General features: G+C 35.5%; 1 protein-coding gene across 1 annotated transcript in view; it reads left to right on the top strand.

Annotated features, from left to right (window-relative positions):
- The window catches only part of LOC146165622 (fibroblast growth factor receptor-like), a 42,125-nt gene that overhangs the window by 4,649 nt on the left and 12,143 nt on the right, over positions 1-25,333 (top strand). The window contains exons 6-8 of the mRNA XM_083381216.1: positions 16,642-16,805; positions 20,594-20,738; positions 22,257-22,388. Of these exons, the coding sequence (XP_083237342.1) occupies positions 16,642-16,805; positions 20,594-20,738; positions 22,257-22,388 (441 nt within the window). The remainder of the gene's footprint in view (positions 1-16,641; positions 16,806-20,593; positions 20,739-22,256; positions 22,389-25,333) is intronic.

Raw genomic sequence — 25,333 nt, 5'->3', positions numbered from 1 at the left:
AGTTATAGGGCAATAAGTGATCATCTTATAAAAAAGTCTATATGTTTACTTATCTATGTGTGAAAAGTTTAAGGTTGTATGTTGTTGTCAATTGATATTATTTATGGAGGCTATATCAGAGTTGATATCCTATTTATTTTTGTATAACTTTAGTGTTATTTGCAACATATGCACAAAATAGAAGAAAAATGTTGTTTCAGACTTCAAATAATTGGCTATTTTTGTAAACGTTAGCATTGTATGTAACATATGCGCAATTGATAACATGTGAATGGTTTCTCAGAGTCCATATATTTTTTTATTTATGTGTGATTTAGTACAAAATGTGGTACATTAATAATATCTGGTTGTTTCAAAGTCCATATTGCTTTTAATCAAGTAAATTTAGTGATTTTGCAAAATATGCACTATTGATAGTATGAAGGTTGTTTGAAAGTCCATATTTCTTATATTTTTATGCAATTTAGCATATGCACAATTTATAATAAGAAGGTTATTTCATAGTCTGTACAACACAAAATTTTGGTAAAATTTTAGCTTAAAGTTCTGCTAGCGGGGGATATTTTTTCCCCTCTTGAATGTCCTTGAAAAGTAGGTGGAGTTAGCTTGGAAGAGTTGCGAGCCTAAAGGCGGCAGTAGGCCTTCCTGTGTGTTATTTTGCTGCGGTCGCCTGGATAAATATTGACACACTTGTGCCGCTTGGAGGGCCTTTTTATTGAACACTCTTAACCTCGCAATGTTTCCGACAGATGCCCCTCCAACACCAAGGCATGGGGCAACTGGTTGTTGGAATATTGCGTTGGTTTGAACTCTTTTAAACCCTGCTGAGTGGGCCACAATAACAAATTTTAACATTTCTGATTTTTAGACGATTTATAATGCTGATAAAGTAACTTTATGTTAAACATATTTTTAATTAAATTATTTTTGTTGGCTTACTCAAGAAGTCCCAGAAAGTTGTTTTTTTCTATGACCTGTTTAATTGACCAAATTACTTGTTAATTTAAATAAAATGAAAATGCAGTATTTTTTGTGTTAAATAAACGTTTTTAAATTGAACCTACATATGGATGGCTACTTAGTAATTAGAAGATATTTTTATTCCTTGAAGCCCTGTTAGATTTTCAATGGAGCGTGACGAAAACTGTTTTCATTAGTTTAAATAATTTATTTTGTTTGGCATTGTAAAAATATTGTCTTGGCGTTGTTTGTACATCTTGTTGTTTAAAGTTGCATAAAGATTTTGGAGAAATTCTTTTTAAAAATAGTTATAGATGAAATAGCAGAGCCAATAAAGTAGTAGGTAACATTTGTATGAACTTAAAACTAAACATTCAAATTTTCATGAATAGTATTCACACTGTGTTATCTACTTTATCATAGGTTTTAATAGTTTTTCTCCAAACCGTTCCCCTCTTAGTGCGGTTGGTTGTAGCTTTTCAGTGCAAAGTTCGCAGCTAAGTCAGTTATAAGCCGAGCGACAATCAGCCAGCCATTCTCTGTATTACCTTACAATCGCTGGCACAGTTGCCGATTTACGTCTTCTGTGAGATAACAAAGGCCTTTATTGCGTTTAACTGGCGCGGTGAGGCGTGACGAGGTCGCAGGGAGCCTAAACCAACAAAAACTCAGCGGGGGTAAAGCCAAACCAAGTCGTTAGAACGGTAATAAAACGCCCCAGTTCAAATTGAGAGTGTTTTTTCTTGGGCTTAAGTGCCAGAGCTCTTGTTTACCACTTTCCCCGTTATCTAGGTGTGTTGTTCTGGGCAATTAAGCCCCAGTGTACCTTACCCCTTGTCCCGTGTTGTCCTGATATCGTGTTACCGTCTAATTGCTTCTCACTCGAGAAAAGCGCGCGCGTTCTTGCGCAATCTTGCAAAGAAGCCTTACGTCAGCCCCCTGTCCTCGATTTTTCGCTCCAAAGTAAAGAAATCAATCTTTGGCGAGGTTTTGTCAATTCAGTGTCGTTTTTCGTCTGATAAATCACTTCTATAGGTACGGTTTGTTTATCCTCCTTCAGTGGAAAAGTATTCCACTGAACTAAGTCAACCCAAAACTAAAATGTAACTTAAAAAAAACTTTTAAATGTGGCACTTCTAAAGTAACCCGAAAAAAGTAACCGTTAACTTTGTTATCGTGCCCATTTTTCAAACTATACCCTCTTTATAGTTACACTACATTGTACAACATGCGATCATATGTTTATATCTTAAATGCCACTCTTATTCGACCCGAGCCCACAAATACGTCACAAACGCATGTTTATTCGCTGATAATTGTCCAATCGATGTCATAATAGCCACCCTTAACACAGGCAATTGCCTCGCAATTACAAGCCAAAAACTCTAAATCGCCAGAATTTCGGTCAAATTTTGCTACTTTACCTTCATAAAGTTACCCGCCGGCGTTTATTTTCACAGCGGTTGGCGCGCTTCCGGTGCCCCCCCGCAAATAAACATGGCGGCCGGGGGGTAAACACGGGATTACATGCGCAGTTTAGAAGCGGCCCGCCCGATCCTATCACAACAAATGACTAATGACGAAACAATGGCGAGCGCGATTACGCGAATGTTTGGTCGCGAGAGCCGATTAGGACTTTTCGCGATTTGCATTGTGCTCGGAGCAAGGCGGCAACATTTGAACGCCCCTCTTTTTTGGATGACAAGCGATTAATCTGCGTGGTTTTTTGAGCGAATTCAAAAGGAGTTGGTAATACCTGAGATTTATCGCCTCGTTAAGTACTTTGCGAAATTATAGGCCCGCCTTTTACTGAAAGACGTTGATAACCATCTTTGCCACCGCAGAATGGCGGTCTTGGAAAAAAGATCGTTTTCAAAATATTCGACAGGTCTCTTGCTGTCAATAAAATTTGCAAATATAGTTTTTTCCCTTAAATGAAATGAAATGGAGATTTATTTTGCCTCATTTTTAATAGTTTAAATACAAATTTCTGTTTTATCTGAAGAAATAAATCCTGTTTTTTTTTTTGTTTAAATAGTCAAAAGGTTTATTAAATTTAAAGTAAAAAATCTTTCTTTAACATTTTATTGTTTCCTAAAGTTTCCTTATTATTGCCGAGGTGTAATTTTGTTGTTAGTTTTTAGATTTAAAGCAAGGTTTTTTTTCCTATTTTATTTTGGATATTCCTTACATGCGAAAGTGTCCAATCCTCTTTTCATTATGTTTCCCAAAACCGCCATTTTGTAGTTTACAAGGAACTAATAGAAACCTGGAAGTAGTCCCGCCGTTTCAATGTTTACAGTTCCCCTGATTTTGCTCTAATCGGCGCCAACGAGATAATTCAAGCACATTCAAATGATGCCACTCGCTTATGACGTCACACAAGAAGTTGTGCTGTTGGTCTGTTGCCTTATAAGATGGCTTTATTAGGCCATTGAAGCTGAAACACTCGAAATTTGGCGACCTAGACTCACAGGAAGTCGTTGAGGCGATTTATTGCCGATATTATTTCCGTTGGATCGGAAGCAATAGCGCCACTTACAAATTTAAGGGTTAGACGCGCGCCGTTGCTTGGCAAACAGATTGCCTTGTTTTCTTACTGAAGCCCTTGTTTGTTTCCGCACACGCTAAATAAACGGCTCGAAAGGATTTTTTTGGTTGGTATTGCTGTTTTTTGTCGTGATTTTAAGGATTTTTGCTACACAAACGGTTCGAACGTTTTTTTGTTGTTGTGATTTTTAAGGTTGTTGTAACACAAACGGTTTGAAGGATTTGTTTGTTGGCATTGCTGTTTTATTTTTATTTAATTTTGGGCTTTTTTAATGATTTTGGCATTGCTGTTTTTTGTTGTTGTTGTTTTTGCGGATTTTGTTACACAAACGGTTTGAAAGATGATTTTTGGGGATTTTTAAGGGTTTTGGTGTTCTGTCATTTTGTTGTTGGGATTTTGCTTTTTTTGAAGGTTGAATTCATACCAAACGTTTACACACGTGTGTGCGCAACTGTGTTACCCAACGGTCGTTTTAACTAACGATAACGACATCTTATTTTATGGCGACTGTACACAGCTGTGTCGGTTGGTTTGCAGATGCTTTCTTCCGTTGTAAGGTTTGTTGTTTTAGCAAGTTTTAACAAGCGTAGCAGATGGTTGAGACGTTAAATTTATCCGACAGTTCGTTGACTGTGTACACTGGCACCAAGTTTGCAGCCAACGTATTTTTGTAATTTATGCGACCCATTTGAGGAAAAACACACAAAGGAATATTTTAATGAGGTTAAAATTGGGAGAATATCTTTATGTGATGACCTTCATGCTGCTTAAATAATATACCACCAAAATATTTGCGACTAAAATATAACACGACACAATGACACATTTTACCAAAATATTAAAAAAATGAATCACTAAACATTTTTCAAAATGTGACTACCGTTTGTTTTAATAAGTTTTGATGCTTATTTAATTTTTTAAGCCAGCAATTTTACCGATAAATCAAAATCAAAACGAAATGACAGAGAGTTTATTTTTGTTATCTTATCTGTGCGGAAATATTTATATCAGGCTCGCGGAATATTCGTAATGTGAAATAAATCACCCAGATGTCCCAGTAAGATTAGTCTTTCACAGCTTTATCGACATACTCATCACACATACGCGCTTTGTTACTTATAGAAGGTAATAATTAACTGTATATTTAGCACCTCTTGACAAATAACCGTGAAGATGTACATTTCGCTGAAGCAAATGTTGTATTGAACACAATTTTTTTACAGCGTTCGAATTAAGATCAAACAACTTTCACTTCAGAACAACCAAATTTAAACTCAACTGTCAGCATTTAAAACTTCGAATACAGCTGTTAAGTGAAATAAACAAAAAAATATGTGGCTTTTTTAAAATAACTTTAACCTAATATGGGTATTTCGTGCGAGTGACTTTTCGAGTTAAAATTGTTAGAAAATTCTGCTAAATTGAAAAGAATTCATCAATATACCAATAGCGCTAATCTTTCAACAGTGCCACCCGAAATAAAGCTATCTCTATTATACCAACCGTGCTTCACCCCACGTAGCTTATTGTAAGAATTTTCAATTTTAGAATTATTAGAAATTTATGTTAGATTGAGAAATAACCATCTTTTACCAATAGCGCTAATCTTTCAACAGCGCCAGCCGAATAAGGCTATATTTCCCATTTTCCTCTATCCAAACCATACTTAACCCCACGTAGCTTATTGTATGGCTTCGTCCTGTTGTTCTCGCCTGTCAATCATCCACCACCACCGGTGTATGGGGGGAGGGGGGCAAATCGTTCCTTCCGTCCCCTGGCATCTGTCGAACATCCGGCCTCTTGTTTAGCTTGGACCTCTCTTGGCGCGCGCTCGCTGAATGGCCAGTTTATTTGGCCATTTTGGTAACACGGCACGCTTTTTGGCCAACATTTGGCGCCTTTTTGCCCTAACGTCAGTTCGTTTAAAGAAACAAGGTTTTCGCTACTAATCGTCTTTTTAAATACTTTTTAAAACTCTTTTAATTTAAAAGTCAACTCAAAAGGCGCTTTTGTTCTATTTTGACTGTTGTGGGTTTACTTTGCAAAAACAAGCCTCCGTTTCTGTTATATTTATGGAAACTGTTAAACTGAGTTTTTTCAGTGTAAAGTTTAAAAAGCAGAGTCCCCTTTTTTAGCCATTTCTTGGCTATTTTTGTTTTGTTTTCGCCAATGTGTGGAAAACGTGTTGAAGTATAAAAATTAACAGCAATATGATTTAAAAGTAAGAGCCTAGCTGTAGCTTTATTGAAGTATGTCTGTAAACCAGTCACAGGATAAGTGCGCACAGAAATTTGGTTAAGAAGGAAACTGACTTTTGAAAGGGTGGCTTGGCTCGCTGTCCTGGTTTTATTCTTTATCCACAAAAATAAATTGAATCTAAATCTTGAATGGTCAGTGAACTGGTCAAGATCTAAAAAGCAAGATTTTTCCAAGAGGTCTAGTCACCGGTCCAGAAAGCATGAACATCCTGTTTGCACCTTTATTTTCCTCTTAGGGGGGTCATTTGAGGGGGGTTGTATTTGTTTAGCGGGTCGCACTCAAACACGCTCCACTCATCCGGTCAAAGAGCCGCAGCTGTCGTCACAGGGGCCTCTATGACGAAAGAATGCGGCCTGGATAACCGGTGCTGGTGTTAATCTGATTAAACACAGAGCTTATGTGACCCGCGGCGACAATCTAAGCTATTTCAATCGTCGCCTTGGAATCGTGAAATGTGTAAATAGCTTGTGTGCCAAGTACAAGATTTCCAACCGTGACCTTTTTGTCAGTTGTGGCATTTCACCATTGATTCCCCTTTTTCAAGTTTTTGTTTGTTTTTTTGATCAAGAAATGCCAAACATTTAATCTTGGGCGGTAACGTAACGTTTATTCTGCGCTATTGCAATCGACGGCTTTGAATCGCATTGTTTAAGTAGCTTATGTGTCAAGTCCAATTATTTGAACCGCGACATTTTAGTCGGTGGTGGCATTTCACTCTTCTATCCTTTTTTAAAGGTTCAACTAAATTTATTGTTTTTTGCCAAAAAATGCCAAACATTTTCCTTCAGCTGTGAGTTAAGTTCATTGTAAACTATTAGGCGAGAACCGCGATGTGTAAATAGCTTGTGTGCCAAGTGCAAGATTTCAAACCATGACTTTTTGTCGGTGGTGGCATTTTACCATTGATTTCCTTTCTTCGAGTTTTTGTTTTTTTTTGGTCAGATATGCCAAACATTTACCCTTAAAAAATTACGAAATGACGCCTTAGAATCGTGGAATGTGAATAGTTTAGGGGTCAAGTCTAAGATTTTCAACCGCGACATTTTGTCGGTTGTGGCATTTTACTGATTAATTTTCTTCAGTTTGTTTTGTTTTTTGGTCATGGAATGCCAAACATTTCCCTTTGGCGGTGAAACTAAGCTATCTCAGTCGTCGCCTAAGAATCGTGAAATGTAAATAGCTTGTTTGTCAAGTATATTTTTGAACCGTGACCTTTTAGTTCATGGTGGCATTTGGCTGTTTAATACCTTGTTTCCTTTTTTGGCAACGAAATTTACAGTTTTTGTTTGAAAATGTGTTAAAAAGAATCCTCCTTTTTTGTTTTTGGACTGAAAAATGCCAGTTATTCACTATTTGACAATATAAGCTCAAATTATTAGTTTGACCAGACGATTTTTTCTTTGAAATAGAAAATTGGATCGAATTCTCGCTACGAAAATACATTTACCACAAAATGTCATGCCATACTTCGTTTAAAGCTGAAAAATATGCAGAAATGTCATTTCACTGGTATATGAGAAATTAACTCGCTTATTTTTCGATTTTCTTTGTTTTTTTGGCTGAAAATATCAACCCTGCACCATTACCACGTTTCTTTCAAGCGTTAAAAAAAATTCCATTTTTGCCAGCTTTTATCTCTCCGCGGTAAACCCAAGTTATTTGTTTGGCGAAGCGATTTGGCCGTTGTAATCTCATCCGCTTGGCCTCGCTAGAACTCGGTGTTGAAAGCTAAAGTCGCTTGCTTCCGCTGCAATGTACACTTGTGCAAAGTTCATCGGATTTCACTTGTCATTTCTTGAAGATTTAGCGATTTTTTTGGACGAAGTTTTACCGCTGAAATTAAAAACGCGTGGAAATGTAAATAAGCTCCGATCGCGAATGTAAATATTTTACTTCCTTTATAATCTTTTGTTTTGTTTTAATTTAATCCTAAGTTACTCTGCCATTAAGAAGAGATATTGTAGTAACGCCCCTTACTCAAACAATTTAGGAAAAGTCAAAAAGTTGTTTAACTGTTTGTTCTTATTTTTTTGTTCTTTGATTGTATAAGTTTGAAGCTTTTTGGTAGTTTGAAATAGATGAGTTTGTACGTTCGGGTTAGTAAAACAATAAGACAAAAAAGAAAGAAAAATATTACTTGTTTATAGTTGTTAAATTTATATTTTCAGATATATCAAATTTGTAATAAAAAACTGCAGTGTATATTAAAACAGGCAAAACCTGTTGGCAAATTGTACCTAACTAATTTGATGATTAATTAAAAAACTCCTAATTAATGTTTTTCTGGTGTAAATGCGAACCTTAAAAGAATTTAAATTCGTTAACATAGGCGTAAAAGTTGCAATCACACATGAACTTTGCGAAAAAAGTCCTAAATTATTTTTTTCTGGTGAAACTGCGACTTTAAAAAAATTCAAATACCTTAACATGGGCTTAAATATGGCTATGACACATGTACTTTGCGTAATACCGTGTTTGTTGTTGTGAAAATGTGGCGCCTTGCACAATTTAATTGCGAGAATCAGCACCTGTCTGATTTAATGATTTTATAGGGAAAAACGGGTAAAAAAGTATTGTTATTATACACTTTCTTAGCGAAAAAAAGTTTAACCTTTTAAAACGTGTTTGTTATGGTGAAATCGTAACGCCTGGTCGAGTTTAAAAGCGCGAACACAGGTTGCCTCTCCCCAGTCAATCTAGCTTCCAAATTAAATTAAAGGTGCTCTCTGTATCGGTGAATTTCCGCAAATAATTTCCTCGTTCCCCGGTGATTTACAAGGGCCACCTCCCTTGAGACAGAAACGACCAACACCGAAATAACACAATACAGTAAGCTGGATACCTTTTACACCTTGGTCTATGTTTTTTATTCGTGCGTGGCTGCAAGCTATTTGTTAAATTTTGTACACATTTGTGGGCCATTTTTTAGACAATGTCGCCTTTTTAAGTGACTGGTAACCAAACAAACACCACGCAGTAACCTGAATTCGTTCACACCTTGGCTTTTTTATTTATTTTTTGGTTCTAGTTGGTAATTTGTTTGATTTCACACGCAGTTTTAGGGCACTTTCACAATTAAAAAAATGAATAAAAAAATGCCCCTACACACATTAAGCCGGGCGGCTTCATTTAACATCTTGACCTTTTTTATTCAAGTTGGCATTTATTTTAGTTCGCACCCCTTAGGGTTTTTTGTTCCAGTTGACTTGTTCATTGTGTTTGCAATTTTTTTTAGTAAGGAAACTTTGCCTAATTTGTAAACAAATAGCTGAGAATTGAAACAAACCGTTAAATCATAGCGATTTCTCCTCTGCATAGCATAACATGTGTACAAAATACCAGATTATGTTGAGTTTCCGATCAATTCACCAGGCTTCATCAGCAAAAAGTAACCGCGTTTTGCAGCTACTTAGTGGCACCTACTGAATTATCAACAAAGCCAGTTGTAGCCTCTGCGTATGATTTCAGTATGTTAGGAGCAAAACCATTTTTTTTCTTTCTTTCATAATTAACGTATTTTACGAATTTGAGGCAAAACCTTTTCTTCGAAATAACGTACAAACAAAAACACAGATTGTGAGTTTTTGTTAACTTTATTTCCATTTACCAGAGAAAAAAAATTGTAAAAGTTTAACCACGTTACCAGCTACCTATTATAAACAAAGCCAGGTGTAGCTTTAATTTAAGGTGAAAAACCTTAAGCTGTCTTTCCAGTTCCATCTACACTTAAGCGCAAAATGAGAGATGGGCGCTAAATAGAGCGGAACAAAACATCTCAAGAACTCAACCACGCGGAAATTAGGCACTGTTACGTCACACTCGGGTCATTATTTCGTAAGCGGAAGCGCTCGAATGTGCCCTTTCCCTTCCTATATAGGGGGGCATAACTGATAGAGTTAAGTACCGACTATTACCTAAACACCGTCTATTTTTGAGGCTTAGCTTGGCTGGTAGTTAGATTGAAAGACTGTAATTACCTGAGAGTTGCGGTTTAATTCTATTCTTTAACCAAATACGTCCACAACTTTAAGCTGTGAAGATATTTTGTTTCTTAAAATCGACTGTATTTTTCCATGGTTTTATGTCATTATAGACATAAATGGGTCCATTGCACAATTTAATAACTATATTCTTCGACCAAATGCGCCTTTTATGTGGCTTAAAGTTGTTAAGGTTTTTTTTTCTTTTTTTTTTAAATCGACTGTACTTTTCAACCGAATGCGCTGTTTTGAGTTTTATGTCATTTATTGGCTTAACTGGATTTATATAAGGCCAATTAGATGACTTAATCACTATATTCTTCAACCAAATGCATACTTTATATATCTCAAAGTTGCAAATTATATTTTTACCCTAAAACGAAGTTATTTTTAAACCGAATGAGATGTTCAGGATTTCAAGTTTTTTTGGCACACAAAGGTGTTATATGGTCCATTAGACGCTGTAATAACTACATTTTTCAGCAAAATACGTAGCTTTTCGGGGCTATATTGGCAGTTAACTTGTTAGGCATTAAAATATGTTATTTTTCTCATACAAAAATCCCCAAATTAAATTATAGAAATAAATTCGAACTGAAAGTTAAAAAAAATACATTTAAGTTTCCTCATTAAAATCTCTCTATTCTACTCAACGTGAGTCCCCAAATCAACACGTAAAGTACTCGTTTAGGGCGTTCAAGTTTAACACTTGAACCACAACGATGTTTCAACTAAATTCGAATTAGGCGATCTGATAGCACTTTAAATTTACAGAACAATTCAAAAAACTATCAAGGTCACGTTTATCCTTATCCAACCAAACGCTATTATTATTAGACGCTCACTTTAGATTCTAAAATAAATGTAGTGTCCTAAAGGTTAAGAGAAATAAGACTTTATCCCCCTTTTCTGATAAATGTCTATTTTTATCACAACACCCCAATTATTTATAAATGCCTATTGTCCTAGATGCTATTTTTCTTCGGTCCTACTGTGTTAAATAGAACTTAAGGCTACAGGGATTTCCAAATATACGACGTTTTGCAAACTAAGCTTGAATAATTTATTAAAGACCTGACACTTCACACCTAAAGGTCCAAGCTGCTATAGAGAAAAGACTTTTAAACCCCGTTGTGAGCCTTGACATACAAAGTGGAAAGTATAGGAGTTGGCATGGTATTTAACTATGTGTACAAATATTTGTGTTTTAAAAGAACCAAAAAGCAGTTCAATAAACGGTTATTAGCAGTAAAAGCAATTTAAGCTAATAAAGCTTCTTAATTACATCATTACGAACTGTATATTCCAACCCACCTATTAGCAACACTTAACTGGATTAATACGGAATCCCCAGACTAGGCATTTAATGGAGCCCGCAGAAATAAGTAATTGTATGTAATATTTATGTTTCAAATTAACGGAAAGATGTTTTCGGGAATTCTAATATAATAACTTTATAAAATTTAGTTTTGTTTCTTAAAGGATTAGAAAGGTTTGTTACACCCTAAATTATCAGGTTTATTTTACCTAATAAGGCATGTCACTTTTACCATAACAATTTGCCTTCCGAAAATTCCTCTCAATTATTAACTCTTTTAATCTGACTTACGTTGGAATGTCCAGACTAGAAATTTCAAAATACCTAAACTCGCGACAGTTAAAGTTTAAATCAACGGGGAACATTCCTAAATTAGTGCACGACTTTTAAGGAATCCGCTAAATGCTTAGAACTTTCCTACACCAGCTGTGTGGTTTATTGATGACCTTTCATCACTCGCCAACCAACCTGGTAAAACTTGGTCATTAGCTGTATTTACCGGTGAGCGGAAAACTAGAGGAATGTGACTTGACGTGACAACCGGTGTTTCGAAGTCTGGTCGTATTTGTTTCACAAAATATATCATTTAGGTACGCTATGTACGGATCTTTAATGTATCTTGATAATGATGATTTGCTATCTCAAAAAAATCAAGTTAAACACCATCTTGATCAAGACGTTTCGATACAAACTGGTTTTATAAACTGAAATATTATATTATTTGTTTTGTTCTGAGCTAGTTCGAACAAGTTTTTTGTTCACCTATAGCTCTTTTCAACAATTATTGGTGTTTTTTTTTTCTTTGAAATATGTTGGTATAAAAAAAACATAAAAAATAAAAACTACCGCTTCGAAATTAGCTAGCTATTTTTGGTTTTATTGCCGGTTTATTCTGATAAATTGTTTCAATCGTGGAATATTATTGCTTTGGGCTCCAAAAAATGTTACTTTTTTACGATTTTGCTTGTCATTCGCTGCCAGTTTCCAAAGCTGGCTTAAAAAACAAAGGTACTTTTATAGCGGTTAGGTTAACGAGCGTTTGTGTGCGGCGTGCCAAGCGCAGATATCTCAGCATTTCGTCAACTTCTGTCAGTTCCGGAACTCTCTTGTTATTTTAAGTTTCTCGCGTCGCCTCGTTTCCTATTTTGGAGCGAAATTGTCGAACGGCGCGAGATTTGTCCTGAATTCAAAAGGGCGAAGGTGGTGGTTAAAATTCCGAGCCTTCTTAAGCAATATTCGAGGTCGTGCCGATTTCGCGTTAAGTTTAACTATATGAAAACAACAACAGCACACATTGCGCACATTGCCCTTTGTGTAGTGTGGCTCACGATGCTATCTCATTCTGGAATTGAAAACAATAGATTTATTGAGATTGGTTAAAAAATTGTCGAAGCAAAATAAAACCGTTGCTTTTATTAATTATATTATAATTTTTATGGTATTTTGGCCAGTGTTATGTTTTTGTTCGCTTACAAAAAGTTAATTCAAGAGAACTTGGTCGCCAAAGCTTCCTGTTAAACTTACGCTTAATTTTTAAGTCGCCCGAAAAGTTAAAACACCGTCTTACACCATGAGTTGTGCTCCGGGTATTTGCGTGGGGCGTACCACGCTTCATATCTTCCCCATGATACGTCGTAGTGATGTGCGTTCTTAAGCAAGCAACCGTGATAACCCATCGCAATCCACAGCTGTCGGAATCAGCCGCATATTTTGCAAGTCATTAGTTGCAGGTGGTCTAAGAGGATTGTGAATCGCACACTGCGAATTTCGATTTTTTGTATTTTATAAAAAGACAAATGCCAATCACTATTGATCATTTTAGTGTTGTTTTGATCTGGTATTTGCTGTCAAGTCTAAACTGCCTATATATGTGGAGTTGCCATGTTTTGATTTTGGGTTTGTTATGTTTTAAATGCCATAAGGTAATTAAATCGTGATTATCTTAAATAAGTTCTAAGTTTTTGATTTTTGGTTATTTTATCTAAAATGACTACGTAGTATTTTTTAGATTCTTTAGCATTATTATGTTTACCGTTCGCATTGAAGTCTAAATTTTATAATGTTGATATCTTTGATATTTCCGTTTAAAGTAAGATTACTAGACAGTAAACTAAGAGACACTGACAGAGTTTAGTTTGGAAATTACCCATTTTTATCTATACCCTCTATGTTTGGACTGCAATACCGCAATATGACAACTGCAATTAAAAATGTCACAAGGCCGTGTTGCCGTTTCTCATATTACTTCAAAAAAATTATAACGAGCAAGGTTTTATGCCACTTACACCCCCTCATAGTGCATTACACCCACACACCCTGATTGTTTGGGGTTGGGGTGAAGTTCAAGTACCTTATCTTGTCTCAACAAGCAACTCTACCGTGCTGTGATTCGCTCTGATGCAATATCAATTGCAACTTGCCTTGTTAAAGCATTCTTTGGCGGAGATGTAATAATGTCTGTCGCTACCTCGCTTGAATGTTTTCTCTGTCCATGCCTTTTGCTAAACGTCATTTCGAGTTTTGATTATGCATCACTTAAGCTTCCGTTTTAGTGGATTTCCTGTTATCTGATGAATTGCAGGCGTGTTATAGTTTGGTTTATTATAGGTGAACTTACCATTTGATTTTTGCTTTGATTTGTCTCTTTCCTTAGAAAATGGACTCATATAACATTTTTGTTAAGATTAATGATGGTAACAAGTTTTGGCGTTGTGCTAAAGAAGTTACAGTGACAACGTTATCCTGTCTAATCAAGTTTTAACTTAATTGTACCTCATTACATTTAGCTTTACATGCTAATAGAAGTCCAGCAGTACCCTCATTCTTCTACTAAAAGATTTTATATGCCTAAATCTGTAAAGAGTTATCCCAGATCATGGGCTAAATGGTTGTATACCGTTTGTTATATTCTATTTTCCTAAAATGCCATCGTTATCATGTTTAATTCGCTTATATTTCACCATTAAAATTACATGTTGTAATGTTGGCCAAGCAGAACAGTGATTAATAGGTACTTAAACCCGTTGCTGGTGTAATAAAGATGTACCCCAAACCCTTATTGTTTCCTATAAAAGAATTTACCTTTAAAGAAGCCGAAACCACAGCATGTTTATACTTGTCGATCACTGCTCCGCTGACGCGTTTCTAAACAACTGAAACTCAATGTTTGAAAGGCAATACGAGACTTGTGTCAAAAGGAATATATATTTGGCCTAAAACAGCGTCTATTGTCCTATTGTTTCGTATTGTGGCAGTTATGTCATGTTTAATGCTATTTTGAGTTTTATTCTTAACATTGAGTTGCTATTGTAAGCCCAGTACAGCAGTGATTGACAAGCAGAAACCTGCCGTCAATGGTTTCCTATCCTATAAAGATTCACCCCTAGACTTAACGCTAAATAATTATACCTAGTAGGAATATTAAAGCTCATACAGAAGTTAGTAGCTTTTTGATCGTTTCGAATGTCTCTGTATTCATTTTTTAAATTGAAGCGCTCAAAATACTTGGGCTTTGATATTCTTACTACGTCTTACCACAACCTCCAGCTATTATACCTTAAATTGTATCCCTATTGTATGAATATAACCAACTTCTGTGGATGTGCAGCTATAGTAATAATATAAATGATTGTGTTATAGTAGAGTGTGTGTGATTTTGCAGTGCGCATGTATGACTGATGCACTTTATAGCAGACATTACCGCATTTTACGACCGCCATTATGTTTGAACCTACCTGAGCACCAGTCTGCATTTCATGGCAATTTTCGTCAAGATCTCGACTATTTAGCGTCAAATTGTCAGCTGTGAAATCTAAGTTTGATGTACACCTTAAGTTCATAACCCTTTCAAACCTTGCTTGGAGATTTAGATGTGCAATTTAATAATCCTGTTGTGCACAAAATTTTCTTAAATTAAATTTTAGGTATGCACTTGCCATATAATGCAGACTGGCCTTAGGCCATTGTGTGTGGCCCTAATTTTTATCCATTGTGTGCCAATTATTTTTAGCCATTGTGTGTGGAATATTTCGTATCCATTTTGTGTGACGTATTTTCTACCATTGTGTGACGTATTGTATCCACTTGCGGCGCCAGAGCGTGCAGCCCACAGGCCCATCTTACAGTACGGCATCCCGACCAATAAAACAGCCAAAGTCGGGTCGGATGTCACTTTCCGGTGCATTGTATACAGCGACCCGCATCCACACATTCAGTGGCTCAAGCATATTGAAGTGAATGGAAGTAAAATTAACCCGAAGACAAATACCCCTTACGTCGCGATTTTAAAGGTACCGCAGCAAAGACGACCTTCTGTCTGCTAGGTGTCGCACGAGATCGTCACATGCACGTAACAAGTCATTTCCGCCTTTTTTCATCTCCTAATGTTGTTGTGACGTCAACAAAGCAAATTGCAGCAACGTTCCTCTTTTTTTCGTCGATTTTTCAAAGTTACCACAACGGACTAGCTTGTAGTTAATTGTTTTTGTTTTTTTTATGAAATTTCAGCGTTGCCTAATAATTCAAATTTATAATTAAGGATTTTTAAAGGTTTGTTGGTTACATTTTAAAATGCAAACTTCAGAAGCCTTTGATTTAAATTGCAATATTGTTTTAAAACTTTTATTGTTTTTTTTTTAAAGGAATAGAATCAAGTAATTTAAAATGTTTTAAGTCATAAAAAATACTTTTATTGAACCTAATATACTCTGTTATCTTTTCATTTTTTTAAGCTATAAAACAAACATGTCATTTTAACTTTAACGGGTAAGCAATACAAAACTTTTTTTTTTTAATTTGGATCGTAAAGACTGCTGTTTCGTCTGTTGTGGTAATTTTGTGGATCGAAAACTTGATTGACTACCTACTTTTCTTTGGTTGTTGCAATTTGAAGCCAAACCAACCTTTTGGTGCATTTACGTTTGTCTTGTCCACTAACTAATAATGGTCATCGTTGTTTCGTATAACCACGTGTGAATTCCATGTGTGTGACTGCTTGCCGCCATTTAACCTTAAAATATATCATGCTTAGATGTATTTTATGTTGTTTGTGCACTTTTTCTTTTGGTGCCCCCTTTTTTGCCTTTCTTTTGCTATGCACTGGTGTATGCGGCCCGCGGCACAATCTGAACCGTTTCACAGTGGACAATGTTTCTTTATGTAGAACCAAACTATTGTATTGACAGATCGTCATTGTAAAACGACGTTAAAAAATAAAAAATGCAATATAAACTTTTTTCAAATAAAAAAAATTAAGATAAAAAGAAACTTATTTTTAAGACAAAAACCACTATTGGTTTTCGAAATTAAAAAAAACTTTTTTTATTAAAAAAAAACTACTTTTTTTAACATTGAAAATCAACGAGTTTTCAAGATAAAAGAAAACTCTTTAAATACCAAACAAAACTAGTTTTCAAAATGAAACCAGTTTTCAAAATGAAACCAGTTTTCAAATTAAAAAAATATTTATTTCGTTGTCCACTGTTGAAAGATCGGCTTCGTTTGATTGTGCTCGCGGCTCCCGCGGTGTCTTTTCCGTTCGTTTGATTCTCCTTTGTCTGTCCCGGCACTTATAGAGCGTTCAGCGGCCAAACCGATTTTACAAGGCATGAGTAACCAGTCGGTAATTGTCGGATCCGACGCGACCTTGCGATGCGAGGTGTACAGTGACGCCCACCCTCATGTACAGTGGATTAAATGGTACAACGAGTCCCTCAAGCATTCCTATACTGTGTTAAAGGTATGGCAGATGGCGACGTCCAGTCGTCACTTGAGTGATGTGGTTAGCTTTCTCTCAACGAACATACAAGAAACTTTTATGTTACTTGTTTTAGGGCGAGTTAGGCGACCGACGCATTATCGAGGTACTTGGCTAGTTTGGTGCATTTCATACCGTTGGTTTTTTTTCGGTATGAAATTCTGCTGTGGTTTTGCGTTTTTTTATTATGATTATATTCGTTTCTTGCATACTAACAACCCAATCATCAAACCTCATCAATAGCAATTCCATTAACTTTTTCCCCTTCTCTTTGATTTTTTCGCTTGTAGCAATCAACTTTTGTGAAGCACTTGATTCAGTTCGGGGGACAAAGCAACTGGTAATTTTGCTGAAATAATTACGCTGGATAATATGATTTCTATGTTGAAAACGAACAAAGATTTATTCGAAATGTTCCCAGAATGCTACCTTCTTCTGTATGGGCTTTGGTTTCAATTTAAAGTCTAACTACAACTTCGAATCATTATGCTGAAATAATTCTATTGGAGTTAAGTTTATATAAAATGTTTATTTCGACAACCTGCTGAATTCTTTTTTTTTTAATTTGTCAATTCTAAAAATTGAACATTTAAATCTAAAAATCCCGGCAGAGTTAAGTTTGCAGAGAATGTGATGATTATAAATGTTTAAAACGTTTCAAATCGGTAATAATCGACCGCTAAGTCTAATTTATGTTAACTTAAACATCGCATTTTTCTAATAGAGAAATTTTATGTGACTAAGTTACAATTGTACCTAATTTACAGCTTAAAACATTACTTGAACCTAAATTAATCTAATTCTACTAAAATGAAACGAAATTAAGTCACTTAAAAATTTAACGTTTGTATTTTAACGTTAGCGAAAACCTACGTGCAAAATTTAAAACCTGCGCTTAAATTTCAAGTTCATTAGGACCACGCGCCCAGTAACTTACACTTGTAACCGGAGGCTGTTTGTTGTACAACCGCACCCTTTTCTGTTGAGACAACCGTACAAGACACAGTTACTACCAACAGACACGACCTCAAATGGACCCACCCATCCTTATACAACGGTGTTCACCTTACAGTAATATAACTCCTTTAAAGCGGTGTATCCACAGCCCTACCCTAAACCCCACCCGTAACCCAATCTCTCAGCCCGCATCTCATAACATTGCGGTTTTCCTAAAAAACAAGCTTATGCCCATTGTTAGACACGAATTTTGTAAAATTACCCTCCAAAAAACACCAAAAAACTTTACTTTCAACACTAAAAATGGCCATTGTTTACTCTAGGCCACTTCAAACACAACCCACTATGACGTACACAATACATATTGTTTTTATAGAACGTCCAAACAATGTTAACTACAGTAGGAGTAGTGCATTTTTAAATAACTTTAATGCAGTTTTACAACAATTTGCACCGATTTACTGGTTATATCCCGTTAAATATAACCCACAATTGTTCGCCAATGTTAAACGCCCGCAAATGTTATGTTGTTGTCCCCCGAAAAGCCAGATTTTAGTCGATTTCGTGATTCTTAGTGGTTGGTTGTGCGGTGGTGGTGTTTAGCATGGGGCAGGTTTGAAATGCATGGGACTAGACAAATGCCTCAAATCGGAGATTTCACCCTTAACTTTAACCGCGCCTAACTTAACTCGTTTCACCACTAACAACCATTGGTGTAGTCATGCATGACGCGGTGTACAGCCCTGTGTTATTTTGGTTTTTGTTTTCAGTGTTCAGTTTGTGTTACAATATTATGCTTAATTTTGTATAATTTTTATGCTAAAAAATAGTTAAAATAGGCTATATGTTACGTTAACTATAGGCCTACAAAATTTGTTAACAAAACTATACTTTTATGCTTGTTTTGAGTAAATTTTCCGTTTTTTAACTAAAGGAATCGGGAGTGAATGAATCGAAATTAGAGACACTCTTGCTTAAGAACGTTACAGCAAAAGACGCCGGCAAATATGTCTGTAAAGTGTCCAACTTTATCGGGAAAACTAGCCAGTCGGCCTGGCTTACAGTAGTCGAAGGTAGCTAGCATCAATTGGCTTGGGTGCTGGTGGATTGACATGCCGCAATCGATCTAAATATGTCTATAAAGACGGGATCTTTATATAATTCGGGTGTCGCACGTAATTCTGTTGCTTGGTGTGTTTTTTAAGCGAAATTTCGGGACAGTTTGAATCTTTTTAGATTTTTTTTTTCAGTTAAAAAAAAGGCAGTGGTTAGCAGATGAGTTAAGTTTAGTTAAAAGCGTATCTTAATTTCTTTCGAGGCATACTGGCATACAGATTGCGCGAATTACGGTTTTAGGTACTAAGCGTGTTTCTTAGATAAATGTTCAAGCATATATAGTTGTTTATTATAAAGAAACGTTCTTACTTTTTTGGAAAAATTCTGATCAATTCGCCGACAATATTTTATTTACGTAGGACTTTTATTTTATTGAAAAGGATGTGAAGCATTTTAGAAAACTTTAATTTGTATACACTACAGTTTATTTGACAAAGATGTTAGAAAATCTAGACGAAACGGCAGATCTGTATCTATTATTGCCCAGGAAAATTCTACTGACATATTTAGCATGAATTAAGATAGGACTGCTAGGTAATGTATTGAGGTGTTAGTAGATACTGCTAAGCCGAAGACAAATATACAGATTTCGAATTTTCTTAGAAAGATGAGCAAAGCTCCTTAATAAGAAAACGTACTTGCACATTTTATTCTTTTCTCAGCAAATGATTAATTAATTATTTTTTTTAAGGAAAACTATGATCTGGATGGAAAATATGAGGTGAGAAAAGCTATTTAAAATCTTTAATGTTAGTGTAAAATTGGCTACACTAAAGTGGAACCTGTTGGATTGTAGGCAGAATGTTGATTTTAAATTTTATTTTTGGAATAGTAAGTGTAGTGGTAAGATATTAGACTTTTTTAGTGAACTCTATTTTTAAATTATTTGAAGGTATAGTTTGTACTGGTTAAGTCATTTGTGAGTTTAGAGGTGGCATATGCAATACTGCTTACAGGTTTATATATTGCTTGTCTAAACAAAGTAGCATTACAGCTGCAGTTACGACTTTGAAATAGCGTTAACTTGAGATTTTTCAAACACAACAGCATTACATTGTATTGGCTGGATATTAAGGCTTAATCCAGAAAGTTTTGAGGGTTTCGTTAAGATTTTTAGCAGAGTTGTGCCACAAAACATAGTATATAAAGTCTGCTTGAAATTTAAGAAAAAACTAATTTGAATAAGGGTTTTAAACTAATGTTGGTGCAGTATAATATATTTAGATGCGCAGCGAACAGATTAAAAGAAGCAAATCGATTCATGAGAGAATTTTAAAAAGTGGATTAACGAACAGACCGGAGGTAAAGAAAACTAAAAACGAAAAGATTTAAACACATTATTACTATACATAGTCTAGGATAATTTTCAAAGCATTAGTTTATGAGTTGTGTATTACAGGGTAGAGTTAGAATCGGTTGAGAATATTTCGTTATTAGTTTAAAATGTTTTTTTTTATGTGAAAGCGGCTATGAGAAATAAGTGTTTTATCAAACGAGATAAAATATGGCATGATTTTCCACCGAGATTCGATATCAAACCAAACTAATCCCCCCCCTCCAAAAAAAAAAAACGGGTGTCGCTTTTTAACGGGTGCACAAAAAAACTTTTGACCTTGACGGCGAAACTTTTGACCTTGAGCGCTGCTCTTGTTCACGGGCGGCATGATAATTTGCATGCACTTGGTGTCGCCATACAGAAAGCCGGTGTGAATACGACAGAAGAAGAAATGCAGACTCTGTCCTTGAAGAACGTTAGTTTTGCCGATGCTGGAATCTATACTTGTCTTGCTGGCAATTCGATCGGTCTCTCTCATAAGAGTGCTTGGCTTACGGTGCTACCAGGTGTGAATGGAAGACTAATTGGGGCTTGTGGACCCCTGGTTGGGGCGGATCTTGGGGATATGGGGGTGCTATGGGGTTAAAATTTTAAATGGGGGAAATTTTTAGTAAAAAATCTAAAATATGGGCAAATAGTTGGGCTTTGGACCAATTAAGAGGTATTATTAGGTCCGCAAAATTATAAAACAAACTTCTGTTGAACAAATCGTTCTAAAATTTTAAATTTTGGAAAACAGTTTGGTTAATAATACATTTTAAAGGGGTTAGGATCTAATTAAAAGAAAACATCTTTCCGATAACAAACGTAAACATCATTTGCACATTTCAAATTTGCTGTTTAAAAATGTTCTAATTTACTGGTTTGGCAAGCATTATTAGTTATAAAACAAATAGTTACCGGCTGACATATTTCGGGGTTGTTTATGGTTTGTTTTTCATCATTGGTTACTCACAGTAAAGATCCGCCCCTGATAAAACCACAATAAAACTAAAATAAACTAAAGTTTATTCAGAGTTCGAAGTTGGCATTAAAAATTCCAAAACATATTTATTCGAGGGCTACAGCTGTTGTGGTGTTTGCAACAAAAATAAAACAATTTTGCAAAAAAAACAAAAAAAAAATTGCCTCTATTGTAAAAAACATTCAAAAAATGTTTTTTAGATAAAAAATGCTTCTTGTTGAAGAAATTGGTCAAACTTTATTGTTGCCAATTTCGAACTTTTGTGTTCTTGATGGTTACTTGCATTATTGTGTGTAATTTCATGGTGTTTAAATAATCCGCCATCCGCTTATACATTTACTCGGGTGAACATTATTTACACTTGTTGGCATGTCGGTGAAGTTTTACCTCAGCGGTGTATTGCTCGTGGGAACGATGACGTCACAAACTATAAGTGTTACGTCAAAGAGACTGATGCGCATGGCTCGTAATCTAAGCAAAAATTGTCATGAACAAAGTTTTAATTTAAGGGTCAATTTTGGAAAGTGCCTAACCACATTTTAGTAGAATCTTTATCTCAGTTAAATATCCCTCGGTTGTTCCCTCCTCTCGAGTTTTGAAGTAATAATTCTCCTTTGAATTTCGATATACGCCATCCTTGTGTAATTTATTCATTACAATTGTGGGGCACAACGCATTTTTAGAAGGATAGCTAATTTTTTTAAAAAAACTCGGGGGTAATCACACAAAATAGGTTAAAAACCAAAACAACTTATCTAAACATTTATACACACCCGGAAACAGTGTTATGTTGTAAACAAGTCATTTTGAAATGGACTCCAAGTCAATTCCTTTAAGATAAATGACAAGTCCAGTCATAATTCAAGCAAGTCAATTCCTTGTCATTAAAATTAAATAAAGTCAAGTCATTGTCTTAAGTCATTACAACACTGCCCGTGAATCTCGATCACAAGTGCCAGAAACACCGTTTCTACGCGTTCCCGTCGCAATACACCGCCCGTTCGTTGCATGCAAATATCCGCCCCATTTTGGTGTTTACCCCGTCGCTTTGTAACCCCAGCCCCAGGCCCCACAGAGGACCCGGACCTTCAGAACGAGACCCACTACCTGATGTTCATCTTTGGGGGCATCGTGGTGGTCATTGTGGTCTTCTTCGTTGTTTACATGTGCAAGTCACATTACGAAAACAAAGGTGAGTTGTCAAATATTTAATTAAAAAATCAAGATCTTTTAATAATGTCTGACCTGAATTGCTAGCTAGAGTATTCTGCTGTTATTAATCAGAAATTACGGTCGTCATTTATGTTGCAAGGTTATTTCCAATGTCACATATTCAGTGCTACATTCGATATAACCTGGCATTATAAAATATTAGTTTTATTAAAATAACAACGGCCTAGCACTGCGAGAAAAACAGTGGCTAAATACAGGATTCGGTATAACCTTGTTATGAAATTAATAACAAATAAAACTTAGCAATTTCAATTGAAGATTTTGAACACCATCATCCACCCAGACTTGGACAACTAGATAATTCTAGTTTTCTAATTCAATGAATTAGAGCAAAATGCGGCTAATTCTAATCTAATTTGTGAATTACCTGTGCGCTCTAATTCTAGTTCTAATCTAATTCGGATTTTTCCAAAACTGCTACTTCGTCCAACGGCATTTTTAGTCTCTCAGTTAAAACACAGAATTTCAATTTAGATTCTTTGGTTTGAACGACTTGTATGTAATTTTTACTGTCTAAAAAGCATAAAAAGCCTTAAAAATTACCACATGCATATTTACCATTCGCGTTCTTGTAAGAATAATTTGCGATTAAACTAAATTGAATGTAAATAATTAAATGTGATTCTAGTTCAAATTCTAGTGGAAATTTGTTTTTTTAGGAATTCGGTAATTCTAATTCTAATCTAATCTAGTTTGAAAAAACTCAAAACAATCTAATTCTAGTTCGAATCTAATTTGGAAAAACTAAAATGCTCTAATTTTAATTCTAATCTAATTTTAAAAACCTAAAATAAATCTAGTTGTCCAAGTCTGCATCCACCTTTGATATGATTTCCTGTAAACAGATGTGGTCCGTTTTGAATAAGACCTAAAATATTCAATTATACAAAGTTTTGTTGTTATTAAAGCTTGGGAATTTTTGCGGTATTTAATCGCCACCTAACAATGTAAACCAAGTGTGAACAAAAATAATTTTCCAACCGGGAACGCAGGAAAATAATCAGAGATGACGTCACAAAATGACATCATTACGGGACGTTTTAAACAAGTAACTATAGGAAACAAACTTTAGGTTATTGTTTGATGTAGTGCTCAAATATGCAACTGATATATCAGTTTAATGCAAGACGATAGAGCGATGGCATGATGAAAAATAAACATGACCTGGCCAAAACAAGATTAAAAAAATTAAAATTTGTTTTCCCAAAACGCCGTTCTCTTTTTTCCACTGTTGTAAACGCCACAAAACAATCTTGCGCACTAACAACACAACCGCAAATAAACAACACCGTAAACTCCATTCCATTGTGATGTCACACACAGTGCCACGTCACGACCACAGCAGAGCCCACACCTTATCTTCGTGGGAATGCGACCAACAGTCGAGCTACGAACCAACCTCAAACCACATGTTTTGCTCGCAATTTGCGTTATACCAGCACTACTGATAGTGGTCACCAATGCTGCAGTAGCTGCAATTCGTTCCCTAATAGCCATTTTTTTTAACCGATAATCTATTTTTGGCAATTTTTTAAGTCTAGTCAGTTTTTAAAAAGCCCAATTTTAATATTCTGGTTTTGCTCGAAGTTTGCATTTTACCAGCACAACTGGTAGGAGTCACCAATTCTACAGCAGCTGCAATTTATTGCCTACTTACTTTTAAGCCGATAATGTTTTTTTGGCAATTTTCAAGTCAGTTGCTCAAAAGGCCAATCTTAATATTCTAGTTTTTGCTCGCAATTTGCGTTATACCAGCACTACTGATAACGGTTACTTTTGGACTATTGCTGCAACAGCTGCAAACCATTTGCTGCTACGCTAATTTAGATTGACACTCCAGTCTATTATCCCGTTAAATGCCTTGCCCTTGCATTTGTCGTTAGTTTATAAGGCCACTCTTTAGTTTTATTTTTGCTCATACTTCACTTTTTGTACAAACCATTTGCGTTATACCAGTAGTACTGATGTGGTTACCAATGCTGCAGCTGCTGCAATTAATTTCCTACTTCAGTTTTGTTGGCCGATAATGTTTTTTTGGCAATTTGCAAGTCTCAAAAGGCCAATCATATTATTCTAGTTTTTGCTCGCAATTTGCGTTATACAAGCAGTACTGATAGTGGTCACCGATGCTGCAGTAGCTGCAATTCATTGCCTAAATGTTAGTTTTATTGGCCGATAATATTTTTTTGCCAATTTGCAACTGTGATCAGTCGCTGAAAAGGCTTACTATTCTGGTTTTTACTCGCAATTTGCATTATACTAGCACAGTGGTTCTCAACCTTTTTTCTTTCGTGGCCCATTTACGTTGCGAAAAAAATTCTGCGGCCCAATAGTTTTATGAAAGAAAAAAACTATAAAATAGGTTTAGAACAAAACACAGCAGAACATATTTCAAAACAGATTATTTAATCAACCGTGCATTAGGAAGATACTTGCGGCTAAACAATAAATTTACATTCCTATTTAATTCCTCCCAAGCCATTATTCCTGTAAATTAAATATAGTGACACAAATGAAACCAAATCTAGCTTTTTAAAATAGGTCTGTGGCCCTCCTCAAATGTTCTTGTGAACTGCTGTAACTAGCAGAAGCAGTACTGAATTGTTGCCATGCATTTGCTGCTGCATTTTCTATTCATTTCCTACCTGACAATCTTTTTAAGCCGATAATGTTTTTTTTTTGGAAATTTAGAATTTTTTTTCAACTTCCTGCATTTGCTAATTGCCAATTTTTTCTTTTTTTCTCATACCCTGCTTAAACTTTGCACTGTGCTAGCTTTCAGTCCTGTTTTTTTAAAAGTTTTTATACTGTTAGGGCAAATTTATGCCACATTTAGCAACCAACTTGCGTTTGCCCCAATAATATGAAAAAAATATCGACATTTTCAGCTGGTCGTGATGAAAG

Source organism: Ascidiella aspersa, chromosome 2, assembly GCF_963924565.1.
Source record: "Ascidiella aspersa chromosome 2, kaAscAspe10.2, whole genome shotgun sequence".
In the NCBI taxonomy this organism is placed as follows: Eukaryota; Metazoa; Chordata; class Ascidiacea; order Phlebobranchia; family Ascidiidae; genus Ascidiella; species Ascidiella aspersa.
This window is presented reverse-complemented; position numbering and strand designations above follow the sequence as displayed.